The sequence below is a fragment of the Heloderma suspectum genome, chromosome 4, assembly GCF_057233095.1.
Source record: "Heloderma suspectum isolate Gila_16-S chromosome 4, 16-S_ref, whole genome shotgun sequence".
Taxonomy (NCBI): Eukaryota; Metazoa; Chordata; class Lepidosauria; order Squamata; family Helodermatidae; genus Heloderma; species Heloderma suspectum.
Genome location: NC_139461.1, coordinates 307,892,169 through 307,915,117, shown reverse-complemented (window position 1 = coordinate 307,915,117; position 22,949 = coordinate 307,892,169). Strand labels below are relative to the sequence as shown.

The window sequence follows — 22,949 nt, the reverse complement described above, 5'->3', positions numbered from 1 at the left end:
ACACAGGAGTTGCCAGCTTCCAGGTAGGACTCATGTGTCTTCATGATATAAATTCATTGGGTGCAGCTTTCCCCATCACTTAGCTTACAGGCGTCTTTGTTTAGGAAAAAGGGTTTAGGAAAAAAGGGACATGACAGAGATTTATAAAAATTGGTGTGGAGAAAGTTTATCAGGACAGGCTTTTCTCTTCCTTTCATAATACTAGAACTTTGGGATACCCAAGTTGCTTGGCAGTAGGTTGGTTCAAGTCTAACACAAGAAAATAGTTCTTCATACAATTAACGTGGGGTGCAATCCGATGCATATTTAGACAGAAAAATGTCCTACAATTCCCACAATTCCCAGCATGGCTGGCTGGGGAATGCATATTTCTGTCTAAATATGCATAGGATTGTGCACTTAAGGAATTCAGTGAGGAGGTACTATAGCTCAAAGAAGCATGGCTACAGAAGGTTCCAGGTTCAATACCTGGCATCTCCAGGTAAAAGAGTCAGGGAGTAATAGATTAACACACACACCCCTCCACAGTGCAGCCCCTGCTGCCCCGCTGGATTCAGTGCAAGTGGATTTTCAGAGAGAAATTTGCCACTTTTCACACTACTATGTGTGAAAAGGGTCACATTTAGCTTGCAAACAAGCTAAAAGTAACCCTTTAGTGCTACGGAGTGGCTTGCTGCCGAAGTTCAGCATCCATCCAATTGCTGATTTTTACAATAATTTGTAAAATTATTTTTTCGGAGTGCCCTGCAAACTGCACAGCATCCCAGTGGTTGCAACATAAGGGGGGGTGTGTCCAGGGGTGAAAAAGCCTTCTGGACCTTTCACAGTTGCCAACCCCAGGAGTAAACAATCGTGAGCAATATGGATGAATAGTCTGATCAGTGAGTGAGGCAGTTTCTGACGTTTTAGGCTTAAACTGTATTAAAAGAGGATTAGACAAATTCATGGAGGTTCAATGAATTAGCGAGCTATTAGCCTGGATGGCTAAATGGAACCTCCGCGTTCAGAGGTGGTGTATCTGAATTCCAGATGCTGGGTAGGACAAATAACAGGCAAGGGCTCCTGCCTTCCTGCCCTGTTTGTGGGCATTTTGGAAACAAAATGATAGGCTAGATCAGGGGCAGGCTGCATACCGCCCTGAGGGCTATATATGGTGCTGGATGGTGGGCTACATGTACACACACACACACGCGTGCACACACGCATACACAGTCACTAGACGGACAGATCTAGCGATGCTATTATTTCCCTATGTGGGAAAGCATCACCTGTTGAATTTCTGCATTTCCTGCCTCTATTACGGATACAGGATCCCTGTTAAAAAATAAACAAGTTCATTATGATCGAACAGATAGCATGAGAGTGGGAAGCTATTTACAGTGCAATTTTATACATGTCTCCTCAGAAGCAATTCCCACATGGGGGTTATTCCAGATAACCAGCCATTCCAGCAGGCCATACTGAGAGAGATGAGAGCAGAAACAGAGCCATTCCACCATCCCTGCTGAAAAACTACTTCATTTTTTCCTCCTCCCTCTCTATCCCCTTTTTCCTTGTGTGTCGTGTCTTTTTTCTTTTCTTTTAAACGAATTGTTTGTGAGCTGCTTCTTTGGCTGAGGAGCACTATATATATATATATATATATATATATATATATTAAGGGTGTCGCTATATGCATGTTTAGACAGCAAAAAGTCCTCCAACTCCCAGCAGTAGAACTTTTTCTGTCTAAACACGCTTATGGTGCAATCCTATGCATGTGGGACATTTTTCTGTTTAAACTACACCCAGCACCCTCCAGCCAGCTGGCTGGGGCATGCTGGGAGTTGTAGGACATTTTTCTGTCTAAACATGATAGGATTGCACCCTAAACAAACAAACAGGTGCAGGATTGCAACCTGGAAGTCAGCCTCGTTAAACTTAATGGGATTCACTTCTGAGCAGATTTGTTTAGGATTGTGCTGTCAGTCCCTAGAGCCCCTCCGAGTCCCTGCCCCCTGTAGTAGCTTGCTTCTTTCTGATTTAAAAACTAAAATAAATTATCGCCCACCTTTCCCGCCACAGCAGGTGGCCATACATACATCTAAGGCAATTTGGGCCCTGGACTTGGTGGTCTCCTTTAGATGGCCAAAGTGAATTATTTCACTTGTGCAGCACACCGCTGCCATTTCTCTGCTCCACCCGCCAAAGCCCCTTCCAAACTTTCCGACTGCTACGACATTCCTAATCAGCGACGAAGGTTCGCTGACCCTGATAAAATGAAGACTGAGCATGTGCAGTTGCGCCTTCTAAAATCACTGAGGGTGTCATCCTCTGCCTGTTCAGACAGAAAAAAGTCCTAAAACTCCCTGCGTGCCCCAGTTGGACTTGGCTGGCTGAGGCATGCCGGGAGCTGTAGGGCTTTTTTCTGTCTAAATATGAATAGGATTGTGCCCTTAAGGCCAGCCCTTCCCCAACCTGGCGCCCCCCAGATGTGTTGGACTACAACTCCCAGAGCAGCCACGCTGGGAGTTGTAGTCCAACACATCTGGGGGGCGCCAGGTTGGGGAAGGGCTGGCCTGAGGAACCACAGCGCCTCCATGACTACAGGGAAAAACAGGAGTTTGCTCCTGCTACCAGCTGCGCTGGGAGTTGTAGTCCAACACATCTGGGGGGCGCCAGGCTGGAGGAGGGCTGGCTTGAGGAACCACAGCGCTTCCATGACTACAGGGAAAAACAGGAGTTTGCTCCTGCTACCAGCTGCGCTGGGAGTTGTAGCTGGGAGTTGTAGTCCAACACATCTGGGGGGCGCCAGGCTGGAGGAGGGCTGGCTTGAGGAACCACAGCGCTTCCATGACTACAGGGAAAAACAGGAGTTTGCTCCTGCTACCAGCTGCGCTGGGAGTTGTAGTCCAACACATCTGGGGGGCGCCAGGCTGGCTTGAGGAACCACAGCGCCTCCATGACTACAGGGAAAAACAGGAGTTTGCTCCTGCTACCAGCTGCGCTGGGAGTTGTAGTCCAACACATCTGGGGGGTGCCAGGTTGGGGAAGGGCTGGCTTGAGGAACCACAGCGCCTCCATGACTACGGGGAAAAACAGGGGTTTGCTCCTGCTACCAGCTGCGCTGGGAGTTGTAGTCCAACACATCTGGGGGGCGCCAGGTTGGGGAAGGGCTGGCTTGAGGAACCACAGCGCCTCCATGACTACGGGGAAAAACAGGGGTTTGCTCCTGCTACCAGCTGCGCTGGGAGTTGTAGTCCAACACATCTGGGGGGCGCCAGGTTGGGGAAGGGCTGGCTTGAGGAACCACAGCGCCTCCATGACTACGGGGAAAAACAGGGGTTTGCTCCTGCTACCAGCTGCGCTGGGAGTTGTAGTCCAACACATCTGGGGGGCGCCAGGTTGGGGAAGGGCTGGCTTGAGGAACCACAGCGCCTCCATGACTACGGGGAAAAACAGGGGTTTGCTCCTGCTACCAGCTGCGCTGGGAGTTGTAGTCCAACACATCTGGGGGGCGCCAGGCTGGAGGAGGGCTGGCTTGAGGAACCACAGCGCTTCCATGACTACAGGGAAAAACAGGAGTTCGCTCCTGCTACCAGCTGCGCTGGGAGTTGTAGTCCAACACATCTGGGGGGCGCCAGGCTGGCTTGAGGAACCACAGCGCCTCCATGACTACAGGGAAAAACAGGAGTTTGCTCCTGCTACCAGCTGCGCTGGGAGTTGTAGTCCAACACATCTGGGGGGTGCCAGGTTGGGGAAGGGCTGGCTTGAGGAACCACAGCGCCTCCATGACTACGGGGAAAAACAGGGGTTTGCTCCTGCTACCAGCTGCGCTGGGAGTTGTAGTCCAACACATCTGGGGGGCGCCAGGTTGGGGAAGGGCTGGCTTGAGGAACCACAGCGCCTCCATGACTGCGGGGAAAAACAGGAGTTTGCTCCCGCTACCCTCTTCCCCAGCTGTTCTCTGGGGGGTCATTTGGGCCCTCCCTGTACTGTGGGGCCCCGAGCAGGGGCCCCAAGGCCCGGGCCTAGCTGCGCCACCGACAGCGGGCCCTGAAGGCGGCTGACACAAACCCCGGAGAGGCTGCTGCCGCCGGGCGTGTGAGGGGCCGAGAGAGAGGCGAGCAAACGGCCGCGTGGAGGAACCCAACGGCCTGCCCGCGCCGGCGGGGAACGCGGCGGCGGCGCGGCCGGGCCTGGGCGGAGCCGCTCTCCCCTCAGCGCAGGAGGCGGAGCGGGCCTCTCACGGCCCGGCCCCTTTCCCCTCCTCCTCGCCGAGGCCTGCCGGGCCTTCCGATCGCCTCGCCGTCTCCTCAGCCGCCGCCATCATGGCCGCGTCTTCGTCGGCCGCCTCCTCCTCCTCGGGGGGCGCCGCCGCCGCCGCTCCGGCGGGCTCGAACGCGGCGGGTTCTGGGGGCAGCGGCGCCGGTGCGTCGGGCCTGACGGCCTCGCTGACGGGCACCATGAACAGGAAAAAGAAGCCCTTCTTGGGCATGCCCGCCCCGCTGGGCTACGTGCCGGGCCTGGGCCGCGGGTGAGCCACGCGAGGCAGGGCGCTGGAGTTGGGCGGGGTGGCGGGGCAGGGCGGGTAGGCGGCGGCAGAGCGCCCGCCCCGCAGGCCTCGAGTTATACCTGGGCCGCCTTCCCTGGTGACTCCCTCTGGGAAGGTGACGTCTCATCGCCCCCTCTTCTCAAAGCCTGGAAGAGATTTGCCCCTCGCTCGTTCTGCAGTCAGGCTCTGGCGGCAGGCGTCTCTCCCGAGCCAAACAAGGTGCCCATTCCTCTGAAAGGATCTAATGTCGTTCTGAGCATGTACAGAGTGCTTTTGTTTCCCGGTCAGCATGCGCAGAGTGCCTGTGTACGGGCCCCCACCCCCAAGAATACCATTACAAATGCATGTAAAAATAAGGAAAAGATGAGAACTTGCCCTTCAGCTTTTCTCTCTTTAAAAAAAAAAAAAAAAGGTTTTACGGTCTCCTGTTCTGGCAATTGGGCCCAGAGGAGAAAATTGTAACTTGGTCAGAAAATATCTGGCTGGCAACTCTACCCTCCAGAAACAGACCTTTTTCTCTTGTCCTGTGGCACTTGCGCCATCACTCAGTGTAACCCAGGATGCTTGCCTCCATGCACCTGTACACTGTCTTTTGGGAAGCCAGTTTCATTTTGGCTCTTTTTTTATTTCCACCCCAGCTTTGTGGGCTGGGGAAGCACCACTTTTTGCTCAGCCGCTGCTTGGTGTCTCCATTTCCCCAAACCCTTATACATATACCCACCTCTTCTTAAGGTTATTTGAATATGATTTCCTCTTCAGTTGTGTCAGATTGATGTTACCAGAGAAGAACTTAATTTTCACTGTTGTGATTTCCATTCATGCCCCCTAAAATATACCTTGATACTTCTGTGAGGGTTATGGGAGGATTTTGTGGGACCAAGTACTCTTGGGGAGAAATTGGGAGAGGAGATCCACACTGATAAATTTTTATTGCCACATAAATAACACTGTTTCTAGGATTTTGGGGCTATTCATTGATTAGCGTAGAAGTAAACACAACTACCACCATGCACCCAGTATAAAAAAAATATTTAAGGGTGGGGTTAAGCTTCTCCTAATTGGCTTTTTGACCATCTACAACAGGGGTAGGCAATCTAGTGTCCTCCAGATGTTTTGGACTACAACTCCATTCAGCCCCAGCCAGCATGAACAACAGTCAGTGATGATTGCGTTGTAAAACATCTGGAAAGCACCAGGTTGTCTTTAGGCTAATCATCTTTTTTCCCTGCACAGAAACCACTTTTATATGTAGGGAGAAGTGTGTGAAACTTGCATGTAGATTGTCACACATGACAGTCATGCAACCATGTTTTGCTGCACATTTTTACTCTCACTTTCCAGCATCTCTGTGCTGTGGAAATAGCCAAATGTTCCTGTTTGCAGTTGTTACATCTAAGTCACCATTTTGGTTTTACACTTTTCTTCTCACCCCCAAAGGTGTTTTGTTTGTTTTAGAGGGCAACAAATGAGCGAGATCAAAGAAATTCAAAATTGAATCTGGTATTTTTCAAATCTGCCCTTCGAAATGCCACTTTAAAGACTGTATAGTGATAGATTGTCATTTCTGAGGTGATGGCTACAAGCTCCAGATATAGGCAAGGAGCTTCTCCCCTCACCTCTGAGGTTTTTTTCTTTCTGAAAAAAGCCTTTTTTCTGTTCTAGAAGGGCTTTGGCAGGGGGAGGGAACGTGATGATCACAACCTTCCAGAGGGAACGTGATGATCACAACCTTCCAGTGCAGTATTGGAAGCTACCCCAATGCTCAGGAGGGGAAATTGAGAAAGTCTTGGTATGCCTGTAGAAAACTTGGGCAAGTGCATGAAGCTCTGTAGATCACTTTCATTTTTCTAAATTACAAGTAGGCAGCTATTATGGTAAAATCAGGAAGGATAACAACTGGAGATATCTATCAAAACTGGTCCATTTCTCTATTTTACTGTAATGTTATGTATGGATACAGTAAGATGTATCCATATGTATTGATTTCATTAAACATGACCAGTACACTGGGATTTTACTGAAATCCCAGAAATCTTAATTTCTGATGTTTAATTGCAGCAAAAATGAAACACTTAAGTTCCCAGCTCTCATAGTTAGTGGGTGAACTTTGAAGTTATTATGAGAACATTTATTAATACATGGCTCACTATCATTTGAGTTGGGGTGGGGGAGAGTAAATGATGGGGAAGGATGGTTCCCTCTCCTTGAGCATCTCATAAATCTTGTCCTGCTCTTAAAACACATTGTTATTAAACATATATTTATTAATGCAGTTTAGATCCTGCCTTCCTCTGTTCAAGGTGACTTACAGTGGAATGAAGATATGTAATAATTTATCATTGAAATCCACAGAACAGTCGAAGGGCACAATCCTATGCATGTTTAGAAGGAAAAAAGTCCTACAACTCCTAGCATTCCCCAGCCACCATGACTGGCTGGAGGACGCTGGGAGTTGCCGGATGTTTTTCCTGCCTAACATGCATAGGATTGCGTCCAAAATAACTAAAAGGCAGCAATGGTGTAAAAAACATTAAGAATGGAGCTTCACATAACCTTGCTGGGATTAAACTGCTGCTCATCTAAAAGTGAGCCGTGATGGGGCCAGGTGGGCCTCCTTTGGGAGGCTGGTCCCAATCATGGGCATCACAGCTGAAAACACCCCATTGTGGGTACCCAACCACTATATTTCTGTTGGCAGTGGAACCCTTGGATGAAGAATGCAAGTTGTCAGGTGGCTGATACGGAGGAAGGCATTTCTGTTAGCTAGCATTAACAATGTGTTAGCTTTTGATATCCATGATTATTATTTCCTGTGATGCATTATGGGGTGCGTCCAAATATATATGTTATTTTAAGGATTGTGAATATGAGCTATATGCTCACAAAAAAGACTAGAGTTGAATAACTATTTGCTGATCTTATGGTTCTATATAATGATTTTGGAGGGTAGTTGACAATTCTTCGAATAAAAATATTGTAAATTATGTACTACCACAGCAGCCTTTGGCTTGGCTTCTTCTGTATGTGTGAAAAAGAGATGTAGCATGGTATATCCACTAGCTTCATGGTAGATTTGGAATATAATACAGTTGAACAACTTGCTAGCTGCAGATTGAGAGACTCTGTTACATCTGTGATCAGATGGCTTGCAACCTCAGCAAAAGCCAGCCAGCAGTTACAGTCTGAGAGTAAGCCCCATGTTAGGAAGAGGAGATGAAACAGCATGGCTCAGTCTGTCAGTTGTGAAGGGTTTTGTGGCTTGGTTCTAAGGAGCTGGTCCTGTGCTTTTGAGCAGCCCCGGCCTTGCCTTGGCTGTGTGCTTGCCTGCAGGTGTTAGTGTGAACTGGACAGTGCATGGGACACAGGCACCAGCTATTTCTGCAATCATGGCAGCACTTTCCAGCTGTTGCCATTTCAGGAATTGCAGTGGCTGTACTTGTGTCCTCCTGGGTCACTCTTAGCACTTTCCTCTGTGATCATGGCCATACACGTGGTTGAGAAAGTGTTTATTTATTTACTTAAAACATTTCTTAGTTGCCTTTCAAGGCAGCTTACAGCAATAAAATACATAAAAACAGTTAAAATATTAAAAGTTGTACAAACATAAAAACAACAATAAAACCAGCAACAACAACGAGTTGCTTATGTGGCCAACTCCTGTATGTTTTTGAGCAAGGCAGCCTTGGAATTAAGTCTGCAAAGGTTGCTATCCCAGAAGGAAAGAAAATCAGCCTGTTTGCCCACACCTCTATATTATTAATTTGTGGTAGGCTGATGGCTTTGGAAAGAAAGAATCAGCTCTCCTAATTTACAGAAGCTTTGCTACCTGGTCACCCATGGGTGATTCTTGCTTGCCACAGGTGAGTGATTATTTGCAAACCTGAATTTAGGAGGGTCCTAGACTGAGACTACTGGATGTGAAGGATCCGTGCCCAGTAATGTGTCAGAATTCTCTTGCCCTGAGTTGGAGGCTTTTCTCTCTGTTTAGTGCTACAGGTTTTACTACCCGCTCAGATATTGGTCCTGCTCGAGATGCGAATGACCCTGTGGACGACCGTCATGCTCCTCCAGGAAAGAGAACTGTTGGGGATCAGATGAAGAAAAACCAGGCAGCAGATGACGATGATGAAGATCTGAACGACACCAATTATGATGAGGTATTGCCCTCTGGCCTTGTTGCATCTATTGATATTCAGGACTGAACGTCTGAAGCTGCATTATACTCCGATCATTGGCTCTTTTCATTTGGTATGCTGTACTCTAATTGGCTGTGGTTCATCAAGCTCTTAGGCAGAGGACTTTCCCAGCCCTGTTACCTGATCTCCTTTTCATTGGAGATGCCAGGGATTGAACCTGGGACCTTTTACATGTAAAGTATGTGCTCTACCACTGAGCCCCCCCCTTTTGTGTGTGTGTGAAAATTACTGTTAAATGGCTTATTAGGCAGGATCTCTACTTTGTGGAGTATGTTAAGTGGATAACAGGGGTGCTTGCAGTTAATGCTGCCATTTTGTTTCATTCCCAGTTCAATGGATATGCTGGAAGTTTGTTCTCCAGTGGGCCCTATGAAAAAGATGATGAGGAAGCAGATGCAATTTATGCTGCTTTGGATAAAAGGATGGACGAGCGGAGAAAAGAGAGAAGGTAAGGGTTGATTTTTCGGCATTGGGAGATGTCATTAAGGTGACTGGTTTTATGTGTTGCCTGTGTGAGGCCCATGCGTTGGAGCCTTAGCCGCTGCTTCTCTGGCTTAGATGCTTGGTCGAATGTTGCTCTTTGCCATTTAGAAAATAGGATTGGATGCTTTAATGGGGGATTCATTTGACTTTATTTTCTAGAGAACAGCGTGAGAAAGAGGAGATTGAAAAGTACCGAATGGAACGGCCAAAAATTCAGCAGCAGTTCTCAGATCTAAAAGTAAGGAGAGAATCGTGTGCGTTTGCTCCAAAGGCGGCATTGAAGAATGCTGGGGGTGGGGCTGACAGCTTGAGAAAACATATTTGCGTTAAATATGTTAGATATCACCTACTGAATCAGTATGGACTAGTGCCAAGGATGGAACCTCAACTTAGAAGACCTGGAATCAAATGCTGCCTTAGTAATGGACTTTTTAGGTGGGCTTGGGAAAGGCACGTGAAGCATCTGTTCTCTATTTGCAAAGCTGGAATAAATTACGAGGTGGTGGATGAAAGAGAGAGAGAGATTATAAAACACTTGTGCATTAAAGCATTGCTAGGAATAAGAAACTGTATTTGGCTGAGATTAGAGTGTAAAGGACTTGTATCTCCATGTTACAGCAAATTTCATTGTCTTCCATCTGTCACCTTGACGCCTGCCCTGCTGTTTGTTGAGCTAATGTGATGTGAATGTCAATGTCCATAAACTTGCTGAAATGAGGAAGGGTTAGTCTCTGTTCTACCCGTGGGTATCATAGAATAGTAGGGTTGGAAGGGGCCTACAAGACCATCGAGTCCAATCCCAACTTCTGCCTCAGGGTAGAAACATGCTGGTTGGAAAATGGGCTGGAGGAGGCAGAGGCCTGAGGAAAAAGAGAATGCAAAGGGTTGAAGTAAGGGGGGTGCAGAAAACCTCTCAATTTTTAGAGATAGAAATCTTGTGTGCTGTTGACAGGAAGGAAGTAGATAGCTGGTTACAGTAGTCCAGAGAGCCAAGAGACGTGGTGGCCAGAGGTAGTGAAAGGGAGTAAGCAGGTGAGCGGATTTCAACATGCCGACTTCAACTATAGTATTGTAATGTCTGTTCTTTGTAGAGAAAACTAGCTGAAGTTACTGAAGAAGAATGGCTAAGCATCCCTGAAGTTGGTGACGCAAGGAACAAGCGCCAAAGGAATCCGCGTTATGAGAAACTGACTCCTGTTCCAGACAGTTTCTTTGCAAAGCACTTGCAGTCAGGGGAGAATCACACATCTGTAGATCCCCGACAGACGGTGAGAAGAGAAGATTGGTGAAAGCAAGTTCACCTGAGAGAGTGGTTTGTGGAGTCATCTGAAACATTCCTGTATTAGTGCACAAAAGGCTACCATAAGTAATTGAATTCTGATCTCCACTCACCCCTACAAACCTAAAATAGTTGGGACACTCACTGAGGTTTGAGCAATCTTCAACATGATCAGAAGGATCACATGGTGCAGCTTTTGCTGGTCTATCATTTCAGACTAATCGGGGGGGATCACATGTTTGAATGCTCTCTAGAATGGAAAAATTTCCTACACTGCTGGCTCTGTAGAATGATCTCTCCCAAGATGTATATTAGTGTTTTTCCTTCTTAGTTTTTAGATGGCTTTATAATGCTCATCTGTTTTGAAAACCTTTTAACGCAAGGGAAGGGGAACATTTTCTGGTTGGTTTATGCTGTTGTTTTTAGTCATATTGGTTCTACTTCACATGAGTTGCCTTGAATGATTATGGAAAAGTTGAGTAAAATGTTTGAAATATCCAGGACCATTATTCCTGAAATAGTGTTTTCATATGGAGCAGCATTCAAACACTGGAAGCTCACTCCCCTTCCTGCAGTCTGAAATAGTAAATTCCAGTAACCACTAGGCCATGTGAGGTTGCTGGCTGTGTGTGTGTTGGCTTTAAGTTGCTCATGGGGAGCTGGGGGTGGCAACTGCCGACAGGAAGCTCTGGCGTGGGCTGGTCCATGAAGTCACGAAGAGTTGGAAGCGACTGAACGAATAAACAACAAAACACCTGCCTGATAGCAAGCCACCTTATGTGTTGGAATGGAAGCAAGCATACCTTAATAACCCTGGAGCTCTTTTCCTTACTTCCAGCTTGTGCATCTGATATTCACCTTGGCCATTCAGGTAAATTAGAGGTCAAGGTGTGTTAAAGGATTTGCCTCTAGAGATGGAACTTCCTGTAGTACATGGAAGGAGCTCAGTGGTATTGACCTTAGTGGTTAAGTGTGTTTTTCATGACTCTGACTTCCCTTGTCTGTTAGGGCATTTCATAAACTCAGAAAGTTTGTTAAACAGTCACTCAGATTGTCTTTAATATTCCATTTAACTGTCTTGTTTCTGTTGGTTATTACTGTTCCTTTTGTCTGTAATGCAGCAAAATCTGTCTCTGTAAAGCCAGTTTTTTGCATTCTCTCACGCTCCAGCATGACCATGAAACTGAAGTCAAGATGGGGCTATAAATGTGAAGGGGTGGGGCTGGGCAGGTAATTGTGAAGACAAGAGTGGTGTGGAGAAAGTTTAGCCCTCACTCCTGTGATGTGTGTGGGTGTACCTCTTTACTTTCTCCAGTAACAAGTGAATAGCTGTCATTCACTCTTATGGAGAAAAGTAAAGCACCGCACAATATGACAGTGAGAACAAAACTTTCCCTTCACCTCACTGATGGTGGCCTTGCAATGGAGTCTTTGCAATATACCCCCCCCCCCATCATTTCCATCCTTCCTATCACAACCATGGGCATTTTTTGCATTTTTTTTCCCTATAAAATGGACTGCTCCACAGATGTGGCTGAGAGTTGTACATTTGTTCTTCTGCACTAGAGACTTTAAATTATTTGGTCTCTTCTCTCTTCTGCACCCATTTCTTTTTTCCTGCAGCAATTTGGTGGTCTGAACACTCCCTATCCTGGGGGCTTAAACACTCCTTATCCAGGAGGAATGACACCTGGGCTGATGACACCTGGGACAGGTGAGCTGGACATGAGAAAGATTGGACAAGCTAGGAATACCTTGATGGACATGCGGCTCAGCCAGGTAAGGCCAAGGAAAAAGCACCGTTGGAAGCTGCCGATTTTGTTGCATATTAAGCTTGACAAAAACCACTGGAACTTCCAAATGTGGTTTCCAAAAAACTCAGTTTTTGCTGTTTGGATGTTGGAGGTAAAGTTCCTTAATTTACAGGATCTTTTCTTCTGGCTATGTGTTTTCAGAATGTAGAGGGCGGTATTTTGGGGGAGTGGATTTTCTAGATAGGGAAGAATGCTGGTGTTAATTAGCTTTAAAAAATCTATTTGCATTTTCTTCTGTGTTTGTGAGGCTCCAGTGAAGCACTTTAGTGAATTTAATCAATTATTGGGTTAACTCCCCCAGGTATCTGACTCTGTGAGCGGCCAAACAGTGGTGGATCCCAAGGGCTATCTCACTGACTTGAATTCCATGATTCCCACACATGGTGGAGATATCAAGTAAGTTTGTGGGTACAGGGTGTTACATTGGTTTGGCTATTAGATTGTATTTATCTTTAAATAAAATGACAGACACCACTTTGCATATCCCCCCCCCCCCCCTTGGGGGTTATCGTGTTGTGCGATCCCAACAGGTGGGGATTATGTGAAGGTTTAGCAACCCTTGCATAACCCCTGGTCTGTTCTAGAGTTACGTGGGGGTTGTTTAACCCATGCATAACCCACTCTCACTGTATTCGCTGGATATGCAAAATGGCAGCCGCATGTGCTGCAGCCTCTGCGTGGGTTAAGTAACTCACCGTGGATTGCTGTGTTGTGCAAACTGGCCCATTGTGTGTGGTGTCTGTGCACACACGATTAAGTTGCCTCTGCCCAAGTTGTCTGCCTCCAAGCGAGCATCTTTGCCCAGTCTGAGAGTCCCCATTTATGTGTACACATATGAACCTATCCCATTCTCTTTTTAAATCTCTTCTGCACTAGCCCACTGCTTTACACCTGACACATTACTTTTCTCTCACTCTGCTGCCCCTCTCACACATTTGTACTGTCTTCTTGCTTGCCCAATTCCTTTCTTTCCTTGCTCCAGTCCTGTCACTATCAATACATTTGCTGGAGCCTGTCCTAGCCTCACAGTTTATCTTGACCTTGGATGTATAAAAACATTGATTACCCAATGGATGTCTAAAGTGTTGTGTGCATACAAAATGGTTACTGAATGGGTGATGGCATTAGAGGGTATTAAGTTCTCGCTTGTGCATTTTCTCCCTTGCCAGTGACATCAAGAAAGCACGTTTACTTCTGAAGTCTGTGCGAGAGACTAACCCTCATCATCCACCAGCCTGGATTGCTTCTGCACGTTTGGAAGAGGTGACGGGAAAACTGCAGGTAGCTCGAAATCTCATCATGAAAGGGACAGAAATGTGTCCCAAGGTGAGGATTTATTCCCTGTGCTTCCCTCATAAATATCTGCATGAGTTTGCTGTCATTTTCTATGCAACTTAATTCTCCTGATCCTTGTGACTTAAGACAACCTTTCTCTCTTTCCTCTGCATTGCTTCCCCCTCAGACTTGCTTCTGTATGCCTTCGCCCCCTCTCCTGGCCACCCTTTTACATTCTTCGGGGAAATGTCAGAGGTGACATTAATGCACTGTGATTTGAGGTGCTCAGTCCTGCTTTCTAGGCCCACTTTGTCATCTCTTATTCATTCATTCTGTACCTCTCTCTGCTCAGCACAAAGTTATTTGCTTCATCTGCTGCCTAGGATGACTTTCCAGCAAGGGAAGGCTAAAGCTTTTGGCACTCTATGTTTGAGGGGGCAAAGGTGTGACAGGGGGACACAAGAGGGGCTATTACACTCTGCATGATGTCAAGAAAGGAATTCTGTTCTTTCCAAATACTAGAACTTGAGGACATGCAGTCAGATTAATCCACATGTGATTCAGGGCAGAGAGGAAGCTATTTTATCATGCAGTAGGTACCTAAATTTGTAGAATTCTTTGCTGCAAGATGTGGGCGATGGCCAACAGCATAGATGTTTTTTAAAAGGGGATTGGACGGATTCATGGAGAAGGAGGAGAGTCCTGTGAACAGCTACTAGTCAGGATAGCTAAATGGAACCTTCGTGTTCAGAGGCAGCGTGCCTCTGAATACCAGTTGGTAGCAGCTTGTGGCCCTCCAGATGATTTGGCCTGCAATTCCCATGATCTCTCAGCACTGGCTATGCTGGCATAGAACTGATGGGAGTTGTAGGCCAAAACATCTGGAGGGGCCACAAGTTGTCCACCCCTACAGTAGGGGAAGCTGTTGCCTTTATGCTCTGACTTCCAGAAGCAACTATCCTGGGCACTTTTGGAAAACGAATTCTGGCATAGGTGGATCAATGGTCTGACCCAGCAGGCATCCCAAGTAGGTTCTTTCTTCCGTGGGCCTTGCCTGTCAATGCTTTCTTCTTGTCATCTCCTCCTTGAAAGCCTTCCCCTGCTTTCCCTTGAAAGCACCTTTGCCCTGTACTTTCTGCTTCTATTTTGCATTCCTCATCTCTCCTTTATTTGATCCCTGCCCTTTTTCATAAACCTACCCTGTTCAACACCCACCGGCATCTCTGCTGTCAATTTTGTGTCCTTCCTAATGCCCTAATCACTTTAATGATAAGTGGTTGGCTTCTGTTTCTCTGTTTTCCCCAGAGCGAAGATGTTTGGTTGGAAGCTGCACGCTTGCAGCCTGGGGATACTGCTAAGGCTGTGGTGGCCCAAGCTGTTCGCCACCTTCCCCAGTCAGTCCGGATTTATATCAGAGCAGCTGAGTTGGAGACGGATATTCGAGCAAAGAAGCGGGTCCTTCGAAAAGGTGAGAGAGCTCCTCTGGTGGGGGCTGCCTTTAAAGACAATTTAGAAATTGCAGGTAGTTCTGAATACAGCAGCCAGGCTGTTAGCTGGGATGAGGGGGGGGGGGTGAGAAGGAGGGAGGGGGGGGAGTGAGAGTGCTGGTGCTTCCCTTTAAAGCCCTGTATGACTTGGGACCCAGGTACTTGTTGGACTGTCTTCTCCACACCAGTCTGTTGATTAGACATGGTCATCTGGAGAGAGCCTCCAGTTGCCTCTACCTCTTGGGTCGCAGTAGGGACAACCAGGGAGAAGCGAGCCTTTTTGGTTGTGACATCCTGCCTTCGGAACGCCCTCCCCAGGGAAGCTCAGTTGGCACCTACTTTGTTGCCCTTTCAGCATCAGGTTAATACCTCATTATTCTCCTAGGGGAATTAGATCTTTTAAGTCACTATCAATTTCTTATCAGCTCTCTCAGTGAAGGATGATTTTAACTGCTGCTTTTGTTGTCTTTCTGGTTTTAGAGATTATCATCCGCCCTGAGAGCACTTATGTGGTGAACATGTTTGGGATATGAATTTTAATAAATAAAAAAGGGATTAAATCAGGTGTGCATATACTGTACAGCCTATATGGACCCTTGAATAACTTTTGTAATTTACTTTTGCTAGACATGTGGTTCCTTAAAAAAAAAATCGTGGTTGCAGACAGGGATCCACAAATTTGGGCTGGCCTAGGGAACTAGCCAAAATTTGGGCTTGCTTCCATTTCTGCCCTTCCCTGACAAGGAGGGATGGAGTTCTCCTTGGCGTTCCACCCCTCCTGCTACTTACCTTGGAGCTAAGGGGGGAATCATGGGTTTGTCCCTGTTGTGTTCAGCTTTGTGCTTACTGGAGGGAGGAGTGACACTCATGGCTACTGTGGTGAGTGAATGAGTAGGCTTCTGGTTGCTGTAGGTAGGCGTTTGAAAGGGGAGCAAATACAAAGATCAACCTGGATCTCTTTTTCCACTTTTGAATTAAGTTCAAAAATATTCTGTTTTTCAGCAGAGCGATTTGTCTCAAGGAGCCAATTCTCATGTAATGAGAGCCCATGGGTTGAACAACTCATGGGCTGTGGGTGAGAAAGTGGGTGCATTGCCTGCATCACGCCAGCCCGTTTGTGCGAAACTGGAGTGCTGGGCTGTTCAGGGGCTAAACAGACTAGTGGTTAAACCATGGTTTATTGTTGGGTTAACTGCTGTGTTGTTTAGCCTCTAAACAACTCAGTGCTCTAGGTTCTCATGTCAGGACCCTGCCAATCATTGGTTGTTGATTAAAAGAGGAAGTGGCAGGCACACAAGAGGCAGCTCACCCACTGAAGCACGACAACTCATGGATTGTTTAAACCATGGGTGGTTGTTACATGTGAACCAGTTCAGTAAGTATTTAAGAACACTTGTAGAGATTTTGATTTCTGGCCAAAATCCCCCAACCCAGTGTTATTTTACATCCTTAAATATGGGGTTAAACCTAAGGATGCCGTGATTCTAAGGAGTTACAGGGCCCTATGAATGTTACTGTTGTTGCTGAAAGCTGCACTTGTGAGAGGCGCTGTCGCGTGGCTGGGATAACATTGAAATGATCCAATCATGTGGACAGGGATACTGTTGTTGTTGGTTGGATGTTAAAAGCAATTTTATGCTGCTCTTCAGTCCAGAAAAGCTCCCAGAGCAGCTTACAAAGAATCAATAAAAACAAGGCAGTCCACACCCTCAGGCTTACGATCTTAAAGACATGACACAAAAGGAAAAGAGAGATGAAGGGAGGAGGGGGGGAAAAAAGCAAGCTTAGGCAGTAGTCCTCAGTTAAAAAGTTCTTATAGATGTTCTTCCTGGCAGGGAGGATTAAGCAAGCTCCTGGGAACGGCATACATAAATCTTAACCATAAAACTGCCACCTCTCTTCTGTAATTGGCGGCCCTGTCGTTAGGCCATCTAAAAGTTAGCCTTGCCACATGATTCCTCAAGAGCTGATGCTTATCTCTTGATCGTAGTTGAGGATAGCCAGGTTCCTTGCTTGACCAGGTTTCCTAACCAGCAGTGATGGTTCAGCAGGGAACTTGATTAGCTTGAAGCATAGTCAACATTGGTGTCAACCAGTGGAGGCTGGTGGCTCCGGTTTCAGTGGGCAGTGAATCTGTTCCAGGTTTCAATCAGAACTCTAAAGGAGCTATCCAGGGGGCAGAGCTCCTTGGAGAGCTCCTCTAGAGTTCTGGCTGAAACCCGGAGCGGATTTAACGCCTGACTGACATTGGAGCCACCAGCCTCCACTGGTGTCAGCATATCTCTTGACCTTATTGAGGTGAATGGCCAGCCCTGGAATCCACTGGCTGTTGTTGGCCCCTGTTTGTTCCAGGGAGGGAGCACTTGATCTCGTAATGCGCTCCTGATCATTTATTTACAGTTGTAAGAGATTGGTCCAGGCCCCTCAGTAACTACCTTTACCTCTCTTGAGAGTTCTTATATTTGTTGGCTTAAGCTACTATTTCCCAAAAAGGTACATACCAGGTAATGCTCTTAGATGGCGTTGTTCTGGTGATCGTAGTTTTCTTCATTTTGTGTTGGCTCAGTGTGATGCTGTATATGACAAACAACCACCACAGCATGTGAGGCATTTGTCTTGATGTGTGGAAATTGAAAGCTCTCATTGCAAGAACAAGCTGGCTCTTGCTGAGCAACATTTCAGACCATCGGGGCCTGTCATTATGCATTTAGGGAGCTCAGGGAGAACCCCCTGCTGCATCTACAAGCATGATGGAAGGCAGTTAACATCCAACTAGTCAGAATGTTGTCACAGTACATTTTCAGGAAGTATCCTCCATTGCCTCAAAGCCCGAGGATAATGCTGTCTTTATCTTTCATGGGCTGTTGTGGGTGTAATTAAAGACACGGCACCAACTTGACATTTTAAGAATGGGCTTGAACGCTATTGCAGATGTCTTGCTTGTTGTTGCATTAAAGTGCCAGCCAGCTTCTAACAGCTCTTTTGTCATTATTTTTCTTTTATTATTAAAGCATTTACTCTCTTCCTGCTCATGGAAAACACATATAAGCACATGGAAGGATTGCCCCTCTTAAAAAAAATAATAATGGAATGGATAGGATGGACTAGCGATCTGGCTCTGAATCCTGCCCCTCATGGGCTGCCATTTTCTTCTCCCTTCTGCTTCCTCCAGTTCCTGCCACTCCTCACCTCGTTCCCCTCTTGAGGGCAGGGGGCTATAGAAGAGTGAAGTTGAAGATGGCCAGGCAGGGACAGGATGTATGAAGTTGGCATGTACTTCAAAGTATGCATTTAGTGCACGGGGCATCTTGCCCAATTTGAAGTGTATGTGATCCTCACGTGATGCTTTGGAACTGACTAGTGCTGTTCATGCTGCTGTTCCGGCTGAAATGAATCTGGCCTAGGGGATTCTGGGGTGCATTCTTGCTTCATGGCCCCTGCCCCTCGGGTTGCCTCTTGCCAGGCTGTCTGTCAGACAAGTGGGGGGTGTAAGCCTGCCACTGCGAGACTTGCTCTTTCCATATTGTCACACCGTGAAACCCAGCAAGAGAAAAACAACAACACAAATAACCAAATTAATCAGGAAGTCTCTTACACCAGCTTCCAGTTTTCACTCCCTTTTTGCATTAATAACATGTAAATTGAGCTGGCGTAAGGGGTGAGTTGGTTCATCAGGATAATTCATTTGGGGGTGAAAGTATTTCTGATTTAAAGGATCAGCATCTAATTTGGTGAAGAGGCTTGTGTAGGCTTGAATCTTAGAGACAGATTCAAATCCCTGCTCAACCAGGGATTAAACTCTTCACAGCTGAGATGCTCTAGGTACCTTGGCTGTGCAACAGCCAGGTATGCTCCTCTACCCCTGTTCGCTTCAGGAAAGGGTAGCAGGGAGCTTGCCGGTTTGATAGTTCTATAGCCAAGAGGCTCTGGGCATATTGGCAACGCGGCAGCCAAACCACCCCCAGCCTTCCAACCTTAGAGGATGTGTGTGTATGTGAGCAGGGATCAGCATGCAACTGCTGGAACGATCCCAGCCCACCTCTGCATCCGCTTCAAGGCTGGGAGAGGGCCGGTCATTTGTCATGGTCTCTAAAGGGCAGTGGCACTTTCACGATGGCAAATCAAAACGTGGACCCTCGTTTGGTGAGTGATGTATCTTGTCCATAAAGGGACACTTGCTGTCAGTTTTCAAGGTTACCCAAACACAATAAAAAGGGGCTTCATTTTGTTTTGTAACCATTTTAGACAGGAGGTCCTGCAGATCTGCCATGAATGTGGGTTCTGTGACTGGGCAAGATGGCATTCAAAATTTCCTTTGTTATTAAATGGAGAGTTTGCATTGGGTTACCAAAGAAGAAAATACTTGGGCTCAGCAGCTTTTACTTCATTAAAGTCAGGCTTTTCTCATTTTAAGAAATTTTTTCCAAAACAATCTGTTTGGGGGACACTGTATTGATTGTTTTTTGGAAGAGTGTCCTTTAACCTGCCCACAAGTATTTTCAAAAGCAAAACAGTTAGATGTGTTCGTCCATTAGAAAAATGTTCCCAACAGGAAGAGAGAAATAGTACCTTTATTAGAACCAGCCAAGATTCATACTGTTTTGTTGCGCTTTCTTGAATTCTACAGAACTCTTCCTCAGGCAGGATGTTAAAATGAAGCAAAATGTTTTTAAATTGGAGAGGAAGATGTTATCTATCTGCAGCTCTAAGTCTTCAGATGGTAATGGAGGAAGCCTCTGCAGGCTAATTAGATTAGGTTGAGCCTTCTCAGATTATACAGAGGCATAGATGAGCAATTGAGTCACCCTTTTGAAAATACAAAGGTCAGTTGCTATTCACATCTACCTCTTGCATCAGTTGACACTCTTATAAGGTTGAGTTCTTACAGTAAGAAAGCTGGAGATGAATTTTAGAAACTATAAGCTACAGAATCAATAGAACCCAAATTGCAGGTAATATTACCTGGTGTTTGGAGGGCTGTATGTACTTCCCTATGGGCCAAGCCGATTTCTTTAGATTGTAGAAGGTTGGCATGTTCTTAACTGCATGTCTCTCCCCCCCTCTGCCCCAAATCTAGTAGCACTATCTAGTCTGCTACTAACAATTTTGCTTTTAGTTTTTAATAGCTCACCTACATCCTCTGGAGTTTATTTCCTTGTGATGAATTTACAGCTTGATTTAGTGGCCATATCCAGGGCATTATTCTGTCCTTGGTAAGACCCCCCCCTAACATATACTGTCTTTTTGTTTCCCTTTCTAGCACTAGAGCATGTTCCGAACTCTGTCCGCCTGTGGAAGGCAGCTGTGGAGTTGGAAGAGCCCGAAGATGCCAGGATAATGCTTAGTCGAGCTGTGGAATGCTGCCCCACCAGTGTGGAAGTAAGTTGGCAAATCTCTTCCATGTTTTATTGCAGCCTGCAGATGGGTGTCCCAGAAGGTTTAGGCCTGAGCCGAAAGTTCTCAATTGAGTTCTGTACTGGTGATGAATAACATACATCGATCTTGTTTTGAGATGTAAAAGGCAACCTGCACTGATTTGGAGTTACGGGGAATAAGAGGGTTTTTTTTTTCAGAATGTGCTCCAATTGTGGAATCCTTTTGAAAACAGTTCGATTTACAGCTTACTGTACATTTGAACTTCAAAAAGGGTTTAACTGTAAACAGTCCTTGGGCCAGAACAGCCTTAATATTCTCCCAGTGCTGTTCCTTTCTGGTGCAAGCTCCTATTGCCCTCTTCCCTGCAAGCCTCAGCACCAAAGTTACCCCTAATTAACTCTCATCATAGTTTGAAGCTGGTTCTGGATATGCTGAATAGCTGAGTGTTTGATGGATTTTTCTCTTTGTATCCCTCCTTTTGAGATAGAGAGAGAGAGAGCGTGCGTGTACGCTCTTCAAGGCGGCTTTATGGTTTTTCTGGAGTGAGGTTTTTCTGGAGGTGGAGAAAGGGGTTGGTTAGCTACGGAATGAATAACTTTTGGGGTCAATTGGTAGAACTTTTGTCAAGCTGTTTTATTACCCTCCACTCTTACTTTGCTGTTGGCTGTTCAGTTCTTGTAATCTATCTTTTGCTTTGTTTTACAAAGAAGGAAATAGGACAAATCCATCTGAGGGCACGTTTGTGCTCTGCTGCCTTAATGTCAAACCTTTCTGCTCTTGCAATGCAGCTGTGGCTTGCCCTGGCAAGGCTGGAAACCTATGAGAACGCTCGTAAAGTCTTAAACAAGGCCCGCGAGAACATTCCCACAGACAGGCACATCTGGATCACAGCTGCCAAACTTGAGGAGGCCAGTGGGAACACTCAGATGGTGGAGAAGATCATTGACCGAGCCATCACCTCATTAAGGGCAAATGGGGTGGAAATAAACCGGGAGCAGTGGATCCAGGTGCTTGTTTGGATTTTCTGTTTGGAAACCCTACTTATGAATGACCATAATCTGTGCTCAAGGTTGATGTTAACAGTGTAGCCCAGAGTAGTTTGAGCAGATGCAGAAAATATCTAATGGGTCCCAGTGCATTTCATGTTCTGCCTCTGAAAGCTCAGGCTACAATAAATGTTTTGGCCCTTAAGATACCACAGACTAAAGCTGTTACTCTTCTGGAGTCAACCTGAGATGGACAGGGTGGGAAAGGGCAGGAGAGATCCCAAAAATGGGATGCAGGGAGGGCAATGGCAGAGGACTGGTAAACAGTACATATTTATAAAGAAAGTTATTGGACTGCGATACCATGCACACGTTCCTGAGATGAAGCCCCATTGAATATGGTGGGACTTGCTTTTGAGTAATCATTCATGCAAACCATAATTAATATATGGAATGTGTTGCTACAAGAGGTGCTGCCTGCAGCCCATGATTTAGATGTCTTTAAAAGGGGATTCTACAGTGTCATGAAAGATAAGTCCAACAATGGCTGTTAGCTGGGATATGCCCCTGAATACCAGTTGCTGGAAGGCAAACAGTGGATGTCGGGGAGTTGTTGCCTTCATGCCCTGCCTGTGGGCTTCCCAGAGGCATCCGGTGGGCATTGTTAGATGCTGGACCAGAGGGATCTTTGATCTGATCCAGCTGTGCTTTTCTTATGTTCTTGGTCTCCTTTCCTAAGATAGCCCAAGGTACAAAAATAATAATAAAACCAATTGGAGCAATAAAAATGCTGACGTGTACCAATAATAAATTCTTAGATGTTGCACTCGTAAACCTCTATGGGGCCTCTCCACCTCTGTGTCCCCACTTCCCCCATCCCTTTCCTCTCCGTTTCTCTCTAGTTCTCTTCCTTTTCTGCCCCCCTCCCCCAGTTAGTGGGCAGGTGTGGGGCAAGGGGTTGAAAGAGGGCCATCTTTCCTAGGGCTGTCTACTCCATGATTCAGAGGCCTTTCCCAGTCCTGCAGCCTGTGATCCTTTTCACCGGAAAGGTGATTGTGTAATTTCCTTTTAGAAAATGTTTAGCCTTTTAAAGGTTATTACTGCATTTGTTTCTACTCTGCCTTTCTCAAGACAGTACACATGCTTCTGCCCCCTCTGCCCCCCCGCATCCCAATGGGTAGAATAGACTGAGAGAAAGTGACTGGCCGAAGGTCAATCCAGTGAGCCTCGTGGCTGAATGGGGATTTGAACTTGGGTGCCCCCAGCCCTAGTCCAGTGCTAAAAGCACTACACTACGCTTGCTTTTCAAACAACTAATGAAGTTATTTATCTGTAAATATTGATCATACATTTGCTTTGCTTTAGCGCAGTGGTTCTCAACCTTCCTAATGCCACGACCCTTTAATACAGTTCCTCATGTTGTGGTGACCCCCAACCATAAAATTATTTTCGTTGCGACTTCATAGTGGCAAAATTATTTTCGTTGCTACTTGATACTTCCGAAGTGGCTCCGGACTCC

The 22,949-nt window shown here is 46.4% G+C and overlaps 1 protein-coding gene across 2 annotated transcripts in view; it reads left to right on the top strand.

Annotated features, from left to right (window-relative positions):
* Positions 1-4,258: 4,258 nt before the first annotated feature.
* PRPF6 (pre-mRNA processing factor 6) overlaps positions 4,259-22,949 on the top strand; it is a 39,408-nt gene continuing 20,717 nt past the window's right edge. For both annotated transcript variants that reach the window (XM_084854407.1, XM_084854408.1), the window contains exons 1-11: positions 4,259-4,516; positions 8,523-8,691; positions 9,060-9,178; positions 9,373-9,451; positions 10,305-10,481; positions 12,116-12,271; positions 12,608-12,702; positions 13,476-13,632; positions 14,887-15,049; positions 20,329-20,447; positions 21,233-21,451. In XM_084854407.1, coding sequence (XP_084710533.1) covers positions 4,311-4,516; positions 8,523-8,691; positions 9,060-9,178; positions 9,373-9,451; positions 10,305-10,481; positions 12,116-12,271; positions 12,608-12,702; positions 13,476-13,632; positions 14,887-15,049; positions 20,329-20,447; positions 21,233-21,451 — 1,659 coding nt within the window. In that variant the 5' untranslated portion in view covers positions 4,259-4,310. The remainder of the gene's footprint in view (positions 4,517-8,522; positions 8,692-9,059; positions 9,179-9,372; positions 9,452-10,304; positions 10,482-12,115; positions 12,272-12,607; positions 12,703-13,475; positions 13,633-14,886; positions 15,050-20,328; positions 20,448-21,232; positions 21,452-22,949) is intronic.